The sequence below is a fragment of the Geosmithia morbida genome (assembly GCF_012550715.1).
Source record: "Geosmithia morbida isolate 1262 chromosome Unknown scaffold_0, whole genome shotgun sequence".
NCBI classification, from domain to species: domain Eukaryota; kingdom Fungi; phylum Ascomycota; class Sordariomycetes; order Hypocreales; family Bionectriaceae; genus Geosmithia; species Geosmithia morbida.
The window spans coordinates 2,023,139-2,032,997 of NW_023336187.1; the positions used below are offsets into that span (position 1 = coordinate 2,023,139).

The window sequence follows — 9,859 nt, forward strand, 5'->3', positions numbered from 1 at the left end:
CTACTACGGGGAGTACGAGGTTAGCCATACAGAGTAGTGGTGATGTGCAGCATCACATGTACGAGGTACCTACCCTCGTAATGCTCGTACAGAGCCCAGGCAGCATCACCGCGGGCAGCAGCGGGGTGAGCATCGAATGGATGGACACGACGGGCAGCATCACAGGCGTCACGGGCATCGCAGGCCCGGGCATCGCAGCGCCACCAGTGGAAGCGGACATCAGCTAGGACCGGCGGGTGGTTACAGTGTACGAGTACTGTCCTGGCGCACCGCTCCAGTGTCAGTGTCTACCTACGCCGTACCACTGGCACTGGCACGGGGAAGGGGGGGACTTACGCGTCCACGCTAAGCCGGCAACAACACGCCACTGCCACGTCGGGCAAGCGCGTTGTACGGTTAATCCTTGCATGTATCGTTGCAATCCATGATCATCTTTTCTTATAACAGATACGATGGCTGCTCTCTATATTCAGAGATCTCCATCTTCCCATTATACGTACCTTGCCGGTAGTCTATCTCTACCACCATACTCTCTGCCTGTGCTGTCCTACCATCATCCCGTCTCTCTCTCTCTCTTCCAGGGAGCGATGGAGTGCAAGCCCAGGTACCTGCCACTCACTCGTACGGTAAGCCGCCAAGACGCGTCAAAACACGGTCGAGTCTTGGTCCTTGATGAAAGGGGAGGGGGGGGGTTACGTACATGCGAGTATGATACTGGTCATCTGTAATACGGATTACTGACCTTAGCACTCGTCGTGGCACGTACATCAGCTGAAGGCGCTGTAGCCAGCACCGGAGCCAGTGATCGTACCTAACATACCACAAACCAGAAGCCTATTATTCCCTTGTAGTCCGTAAACCGACCTCCCCGATGCTCCTGTGTCCTGTATGTGGTGCTTACATTCTTCTCTCAACAGCAGACTTTTTTACTCTTCCTCACCTCGATCCTCCTCAGACCTCGGCGTCATTCTCTACACGATGCGAATACCTCGGGTACATCTGTATATAGAGAGAGAGAGAGAGGGAGAGAGATAAATATATAGATATATCGGTATATAGATATATATTATAATCATGTAGATATCCCTGAGCATTGTGCTACAAGCATTGAAACTGTTGCGATGAAACGAGGTCCACCGTCGACTTTCAGGAAGAGGAAAGAAAAAGGAATCCACGCACACTCCGTGCTCGTACGGAGTATGATTACTACCTGCCTGCTCCGTTTATTACCACGTAGCACCCCGTAACGACCAAAAATTCAGCACCCTCCGTATGGATAATAACCCCCATATCCCTACAGATTACACCGTGCTTCTCCGAGAGTAGAAATGTACGTCTACGAGTAATCTGTGCATGAGATGGATGATACTATTATTACTCTGTACATCGCTAATACGCAGATACCTACCCTGCTGACCGCAACGTCTTGATCTCCATCGAGAGATCGATCTCCATCAAGAGACGCGATAGACCCGCCAGATACAGTACTTGTACTCATCCTGCTAAAGTACTGGTGGTGATAATGTCATCAGACGTCCAACGATGGTGGGTTATATTCAGTCTATTCTTACTTGTAGTTTCGTCGCCACCGAAAACGATGTCGGGGGAAAGAAAAAAAGAAGAAGAAAAAGAGAAAAAAAAAAAAAGAATACGCTCACCAACTCCCTCCACCTCACACCGCTGACATCTTCTTCCTTCTCTTCCCCTGGTCTCTTCCGCTGCTGCTCCCCGCATCGTCAGTGTCGATGAAGTGCTTCTTCTTGATCTGGTGCTGCCGTAGGTTATCCGCCCGGTTGGTAAACTTGGACGGGCAACCGGGGTAAGGGCACTGAAATATCGTGTTCTCTGCCGCGTGCTTCGTCTTCCTGTGCTTTGTCATGCTGCCTGCGTACCAGTGAGGGTCACCACTGGGTCGGTACCCGCAATCTTGGCAGATGGGCCGTGGATTGCTCGCCTGCAGTTCTATAGACGCCAGAGGTCCCGCAAGCTGCTGCTGCTGCTGCTGCTGCTGGGGTGGCGGCGGAGCCGGCATTGGCTTCTCTTGGGCCTGGCCTACCCGTGACGCTCTGGAAGCCGCCGCTCTTGCCGCCTCCGCCGCTGCCGGCGTATGGTAGCCTTCCTGTAGCATGGGAGGAGACGTCCTTGTCCGTGAGGACGGGGACGAGGAGGCCTCAGCTGCCGGGATCGCCGCCGTCGCATTCGTGGCATCTCTCTTGCATGTCCATCGCGTATCCGCCGTGTCAAGAGGGTAGCTCCAGAATACCTTGTGATCTTGTGTCCGCGGGCTGTCGGCAAGGATGGCAGGGTTCGGTGATCCCGGTCCGAAAATTGGCGTCATGTCATGGAGCCCACGGGAGCAGTCATCGCGAGAAGTTACCGTCTCTAACCTTGCGTCTGCTGCCATGGAAACCGTCTCATCCATATCGATATCGAGATATGAGCTCAGATACGGCGTTGATGACGACCTTGACGGTGGGAGACCGATGACGGACCTGATGAGCCTGGTGTCGAGGCAGTAGTAATCCGATCGGGATATGGGGTTACGGTCTGGTGACCCGCGGATGTGATGACTGTACAGCATGTCCATCTGTGTTCGAACACAGGGGACGTAGTCGTCAAAGAAAACTTGGCTGGGTAGAGATATCTATTCGAATATGGCGTATTAGCAGGAGGACCCAGGGTGCAGCTCCCTCGTTAGCCTACCATTCCATAGTATATTAGTTTCAGCTCGAACAGCCGAGTGGCCAAGCTGCCGGTAGAGTACACATTGAAATCTCTGTACAGGCATGCCAATTCTAGGGCGAAAGCAGGGGTCTTCGAGCCAAACCTGCCGTTGAGTGTCATCTGTATACGCCTAAGGGTATCCTTGATTTCGGGGTTCCGGGTCGGATTGAGTGTGATGTCCTTCATGTGTTTTATGGAGATATCGGAAGCCAGGATGCTGCTATTCTGAACTTCACAGACTACCGATAGCTCAACTTCTGCCACCAGGTTATCAGGACGGACATCTATCTCCAAATCGCATAGCATCTCGAGTGAGAGGGGGGGTGGGTCACAAACCATCCAAGAACACGGCAATGAGGGCCAACGGGCCAGTCAACGCTCTCCAGGCCAGCATCTGCGGCACCCCGCCCCCTGACTTCGGCGACGTCTCCTCCGCTGCTGCTGCTGCTGATCCCCTGGTGAGATCCGCAGAAGCTTCGCAGCTCATAGCCGGTGGCTTCCACAGCGCGTCGACAACGTGGAGATAGGCGTCGCGGTCTGGCTGCCCGAGCCACGTGCTGTACGAGACGACCTGTCTGAAGACATCCCAGCAGCGATTCTGGGCGTCGTGCTCTTGTATGCGGAGGGGGGAGGCGTAGAACAGGTGGATCAGGCATATGGTATTGATAGGCGATGGGGGGGAGGAGGGGATGGTGGCAGCAGCGGGCGTCTGACCGCCTCCGTGGCCGTGGCGCTGGACGTCATCCAGCGTATCGAGACCGATTTTGACAACCTGTTCGGGAGGCATTTCAATCAGTTTCTTGGCCAGGTGATTATTTTCTGCAATGTCCTGTAGTCGCTTCCTGGACTCGCCGATATCCGCTTTGAGCCCATGACAGACTGTCTGTATGAGGGAACAGGCGTCGACGAGACGGTCGCTAGCATCCATGAGCGGCCCTGCAAGCTCCCTCGGCTGGGACTGAGGTGTTGATACCGAAAACGGGAAGAAATGGTCGAGCAGATCCATTGGGGGGGCGGCAGTCATCGGTGGCGGCGGCTGTGGGGGAGGAATAGGCGCACGCATCTCAGCGGGCAGCTCCGTAAACGACACATCTGGCCTGTCGGTCGCATGCTGTGGATAGGAATGGCCGTCATCACGATACGTCTGACGGGCCTCCTGAAATGGTGGCAAAGGATCAGGCAGAGCGGCCTTTGATGATGGCAGTGACGGGGCAAAGGGGTTATCGGGGCAGAAGTCTTCGGTCGGGGTCGTCGTGGCGGAATCGGCCATGTGGCCCCATCCTCCCGAGCATGTCGACATGGTGGACATGGTACAGCTCCCGATGCTGCTGGTGCTATTAGTGCTATTTGTCGATCTGACCGAGGAGCTCGGGGCAAGGGTCCTGCTGCGAGACTTGTAAGGCTGGGTTCCAGGTAGTGTGAGACCTGCCGTCTCCAACCGTAGGCTGGGTCTGATATCAAGTGTGTTGTCGCCTGAGGGAGCAGCAGCGGCCGAAGCGGGGAGGACGGAGAGGCTGGAGGGGACGACGGTATCCGATAGCTCGGCGGGATGGTGAACCTTCGACTGAGGCGGCGGCGGCGGCGGCGGCGGCGGCGGCGGTGCCATGGTAAAGGGGTACTGCAGCCCTTCCTGCCATTGGTCATCATCCTGCCGCCATGCCTCCTGAATGTCTACAGCGACTGTTGGGTGTGACACTTCGTCTGAACCGATCTCGTATATCCCTTCGGCCTGGAGCTCGGCCGGGAGCAGTTGATGCTGCGGAAGACCCCGAAGCCCATCCCTCCGAGCGTCAAGGCAGCTAGGCGGGGGACCACCACCACCATCCACGGAAGCGTGGTCGCTGTCGTCGAGGGCACCGCTCACGTCCACGTCCGGCGGGGACCCGGTCCTGGACCGATGGCCAAGAGAGCCTAATAGACTCCTGGCCATGGACACGATCTTCTTCCTTCGGGACAGGTGGGACACAGCAGCCCTTGTCGGTGCACATGACATCATCGAAGCTCTTGGCTGTCCCGCTGTCGTAGCACCAGTATATCACTATACAAAGACGGCATTGCACAAAAGAGAGTTCGTCAAGAGAGAGAAAAGATACAACTAGATTCAGACAGATGCATATAAAAATAACCCCCCCCCTGGAAATGACATCATGTAGGTGTGACGTACAGAGCAAATGATAGGACAAGAGAAGAAGTTGTAGGACTTGATACTGCATTCACATCTACTGCCTGGTAACAGAAGCAAGGTGCTGGGGTCCGACACGTGTAGGACTTTTCTTGAGTGGTGTAGGTTATAATCGTAGGAATCAACTGTTAATGAGCTGAGGTATAGAGAAGCATCAGTGAAAGCACACCACTGAGAGAGGTCCTGCTCTGCTAGATCCGACACCACCCCACACTCAAGGACATCTCTACTTTTACCACTCAACACACCCACATACCTCAAAAGGTAAGTGAGGTGTTGTGTGGTGTCAAGTTCTTCATCACAATTGTAGCAATGGACTCGACGGTTTTATGATCGAGGCCCGCTTACCTAACCTGGGAGTAGTTTATCTATGACAATGACACCTAAGAGTGGATAGGACGGACCTTGATAGCTATTACTCTATCATATTAATAGAATGGTATGAAGGAAGATATCAAACGTTATGCTACTATATATCTGGTTCATTAGTATATATATATACGAAAACGTATATCCCTCATAGTTATTTGTAGCCTTTACCTATTCTATCTATTCCTGTCAAGTGCTGACAAATCTTGTGATGAACGCTTGCTGTCTTTCAGCACAGTAGGAGCACTACTATACAATCTCTGATATCAGGTTTATTTGGACGAGCGGAATGCAAAGTGCCCAATGCAGGGCGCATATCTGTACATGTACACGTGCATTTCTTGCGGTTCCATCCAATACCCTTCTCTTGGCTGTGGGTAGTCCTAAGCCTCATCTGCCATGACCACTCGCTGTGAGTCAGACCGAGCATCGTGAGTCAGACCGAGCATCGAGTATTCTGTACTGGTTGTTGAATCAAGTATCGAGTGTAGCTACAAGTAGTGATGAGCCAAGCAAAGCCAAGGAAACCAAATATCGACAAAGGAACTAATTTCGCTGAATGCAGTGAACGAGCCAGCAGCCGCAAGGCAGTCTACCAGCCCCAAAAAATATATAACAGAACGAGAAGAAGAAGAAGAAAGAGAGAGAGAGAGAGAGATAGAGAGAGTGAGTGAGAGAGAGTGAGAGAAGACAGGGAAGAAAAAAAAAGAAAAAGACAGGAACGAAAAAAAAATACAAATGTTGGTTGATACTTGTTACAGAGTTTCAGGTTCAGATCAGCATCTTACCCCGGTTTTTGCCACTTGCCATGACTCATACCACACACGTTCCCTCCCTGGCACGATCTGGCAAGACTAACACAGCCAGCTCAGATCTCAGCCTTCCATACTAGATGGAGACTTCCCCATGGCCTCCTCCAGAATCTTTAGTTTCGCCTGCGTCACTCTCAACGCCTCTTCCAGCTCCTTGGTGTCCCTACGGCCGTCTCTGTACGGCCGCTGCACTCTTCTCCGCGGATGCGCCCCGTCAGCATACATCCTCTCCATACCCGTCCTCTCCTCCAACCATTCCCAGAGGTTGCTGTCCTCCCTGCGCCACATCTCATCGTAGGCTGCCATCCTGTCAGGGCCCCCGCGGATCGGTCCGTATCCGTAATGACCCGGTCCGCCGGCTCCCCCGACGCCGCCCGTGCCGCCGGCGCCGGCTCCGCCCCCCCCCTTAGGTGAGAGGCCGAAGCCGAACCATGCGGCCACCAGGAGGCCGACGAGGAGGCCGTACATGACGTTGCCCGTCAACAGCGGCCGTACGATGTCGAATAGCGGCTCGGCTACCGACCGTACGGGCTCGAGGGGACCCCAGTCGGGTTGGACCGCGTTAGAGTTGGACCCCGACTTCTCGGCCGACTGGAGACTCGACTGCGCCGCCTTGCCCTTCTTGCCCTTCTTCTTGCCGCCGGCGCCCTTGCCTCCGGCTCCGTTGGTGCCCGTGTTGGCCCGCGATCTAGACGACAGGGCGGCGCGGATGCTGGAGAAGATGAGCTTGCAGTGTTCTGCTTGGCCGTCGCTGGCGGCTTTCTCGACCGGGCCTGTGATCCGGTGCGCACTCGTCAGCTCGGATGTTGCATACCACGGTTGGATAGGAAGATTGCGTGAGTGGGATGTGGAGACGTACCCTTGATCCAGCTCTTGCCAGACCACTCGATCGTGCAGTTGACAAATACCCTGGTGCTGTTATTCTCTGCCCAGGAGAGGCAGTATTTTGTCTTGACGACAAAGATGTTGCCGCTGGGGACGTCGGGCGTCTGCGTGGCCATGGTGATGTTGGCCGCCTTTTCGTAGTCGAGCGAGTCGAGCGTCTCGGTGATGATGCACTTGGCCGACTTGGGGCCGATGGTGGAGTTGAGAGGCTTGATGTACGTGTAGGTGTGGCTCCGGTTGTCCAGGCTGAGGCCCTTCTTGTCTTCAATCTGCACGTCCATGCACTTGGAGTCGGCCGACAGGAACTTGGTCATGAAGGCGGCCGAGTTGGCACCAAACATGAGGCTGTACACCTGTCCCAGCGGCGCGGCAATGACGTCGTCGCCGACCACCTTGTCGTAGTGCGTTGCCGAGTCGCCGCAGTCGGTGGGCGCGTGCGTCGCAGGCCCCGGGAAGTCGACCGCGGCGGCGGCGGCGGCGGAGGCTCCTCCGGCTGCTGCGGGCATGTCCTTGACGGCCGCGGGGGCGCCGTTGGCGGCCGCACCCGACGCCTTACGCAGGAGGGGCTTTTCGGCTTCGGCGCCGTCGCCGTTGAGGTCGGCTGTCGAGTTGCGGCCGGCTGCCAGGTCGCTGTCGTCCTCGACGTAGAAGTCGTCACTGTCGTCGTCGTCTGTCTCCTCTTCCGTGCCGGAGTCGAGCTGCGCCTCGCCCCCCTCGAGGGCTAGGGGCTCATCGCCGTCGAGCTTCTCCGTCTTGTCGCCGCCGGTGCCCTCGACCTTGACGCCGTTGAGGGTGCTGGTGAGGGTGGGGTGTCCGAGCTTCCAGATGTTGACGATGAGGTCGTAGGTGGCGTCACGGCTGGTGAAGCTGGCAAAGATGTGCTTGGCGTGCAGGGTGGAGATCATCAGGCCGTTCTTGAACAGAAGGGCCGTGCTTCTCTTCTCGACCGACATGATCTCATCGAAGCTCATGACGAGCGTGGTCGACCAGCCCAGGATGTTGCTGCTGAAGCATAGGTGACCCTCAGACACGTACAGGCGGCCGTGCGCGAGGATCTCCCTCTGCAGCGCGCAGCTGTAGTCCTCGATGAGGTAATCATCGTCGGGGACGCTCTTAAAGACGTTGTGGAAGTCGCGGTTCCTCTTCTTACTAGCAATGGCAAATCCCGTGAGCTTGGGCGTGCTGACGCTGGCGGCCGGATTCTGGGGCAGCGGGCTGGTGGCGGCGCCCGACAGCGGCGCGCCCACGACATTCGCGGTGTTGCTGGTGGTGACGGAGCTGCCCCTCTTCCTATGAGCCTTGCGCGAGCTCCGCAGGCTGCCGCTTTGGCGGAGGGCGACCTTATCGTTCCCGTCTGGCGAAGGCGTGGCCGACCTGCTGGGCGGGCCGTTGAGCGAGTGAGGCCTACTCGACGACCCCCGAGAGGCGAAGTCCTGGTTGTCGGTGGGCGCCGACTCGGAGCGACCCCTGTTGTCGAGATCAGCGAACCTAGCGCTGGCGGGGGAGGCGAGGGCGCTCGGAGGGTCGACGACACCTAGCTGGCTAAGGCTGAGGTCACCGGCACCCAGCGTCCGGATGGCTGAATCCTTCTGGTTGTCCATGGTATCCTGCGTTTCCGTCAACGACGGCGACGACACAGACGGCTCGGGTTCGGCCTGTTGCTTGCTGTCGCCACCTGCGCGGGCGACCGACTCGGTGGACAGGGTGGCTGATCGTTGTAGGCCTCCCCTGTTCGCTCTGATGTTGATACCGGTGCCTATATTGGTGGCGGCGCTCTGAGCGGCCGAGAGCATAGACGAGAAGAAACCGGAGCTGGGGCTGAAGGGCACCTCGTCGCCTTCGGTTGCGGGCGTGAGCGGGTTCACCGAGATGTGGGAGAGCTTGCTGGGCACGACGGTGGCCGACGCGGATGCGCTCCGTTTATGCGAGTTTACAGCTTCACGGGAGGTGGTGCCATCGGCGGGGGGCGAGCCTAGGGCCTGCGGCTTCCAGGTGGCGGCGGTGGCAGGCGGCCGGGGTTGGAAGCCGTCTTCGTCGTCGGAGGGCAGGGTCGGGGTGGGAGGGGTGTTGACGATGGCGGGCGACGAGACTCCGATGACGGGAGGCAGGGTCAGAGGATCGACCTTTGATTTCGATGAGGGGCCAAGGTCGGGATGTTTGGCAGAGGAGGTCACGGCATGGGAAGTTTTCGGTCTCGCAACGTTTCCCGAGCCAGACTGGGCGGGATCTCGCAGAGGCGATTTCGGCAGAGATGGAGGGGGAGAATCACGAGGCGAGGAAGCCTGAAGAGCTGACGAGGACGGGTCGAAGCTCGGTCGCGAGGAAATGGGAGGCCTCGAAGGCGATCTGGCGAACGGGTGTGTTCGGTTAGAGAGCTCAAGCAACGATGACGACGGATGGACTGAGAAAAAGAGAGCGAGCGTAGAATGGAGGAGAAAAGAGGAGAGAGCGAGGGAGAGAGAGAGGGGAGATGAAAGGAGGGTGAATGCAAAAGAGCGGTATGATGGTGAAGGTATCGAACAGTGGTATCAGAAGAAGGATAAGGGGTATCTGGCAAGGTGAGAGAGGAGTAATAGTAGGGGAATGGACTGAATTGGTTNGAGGAATGTGACGAAGGAATCGTTGATGACTGCTGCCCAGAGGCAGTGGCAGTGGGGGGGGGTAAAAGAGGTGGTAGAGAGGTAGTGGAGAGCTCAGTGGAGAGAACTCAGTGGAGAGCTCAGTGGAGAGCTCAGTGGTCAATGGTATAGATAATAGTGATGATACCGGGACGGCGCAACACCCGTACTCGTAATCCGTAATCCGTACTTTTCGTACTGTATTACGTGGGACGAGTACTCGCACTGCTCGCTCGCACTATTCCGGTACTAGGTTGGTTGGTATCCAT

At 56.6% G+C, this 9,859-nt stretch overlaps 3 protein-coding genes across 3 annotated transcripts; all 3 read right to left on the reverse strand.

Moving 5' to 3' along the window:
- Positions 1-1,672: 1,672 nt before the first annotated feature.
- GMORB2_0607 (uncharacterized protein) lies at positions 1,673-3,030 on the reverse strand (the record flags this gene model as incomplete). Its single annotated transcript, XM_035462592.1, has 2 exons — positions 1,673-2,587; positions 2,704-3,030. The coding sequence occupies 2 exons, from the start codon at positions 3,028-3,030 to the stop codon at positions 1,673-1,675; spliced, it is 1,242 nt and encodes a 413-aa protein (XP_035325522.1).
- Positions 3,031-3,052: 22 nt separating this feature from the next.
- On the reverse strand, positions 3,053-4,654 carry GMORB2_0608 (uncharacterized protein; the record flags this gene model as incomplete). The annotated part of the gene is made up of 1 exon (XM_035462593.1): positions 3,053-4,654. The coding sequence occupies one exon, from the start codon at positions 4,652-4,654 to the stop codon at positions 3,053-3,055; it is 1,602 nt and encodes a 533-aa protein (XP_035325523.1).
- Positions 4,655-6,150: 1,496 nt separating this feature from the next.
- On the reverse strand, positions 6,151-9,859 carry GMORB2_0609 (GRAM protein; the record flags this gene model as incomplete). Its single annotated transcript, XM_035462594.1, is given in 4 exon segments — positions 6,151-6,860; positions 6,947-9,254; positions 9,268-9,318; positions 9,830-9,859. The coding sequence occupies 4 exon segments, from the start codon at positions 9,857-9,859 to the stop codon at positions 6,151-6,153; spliced, it is 3,099 nt and encodes a 1,032-aa protein (XP_035325524.1).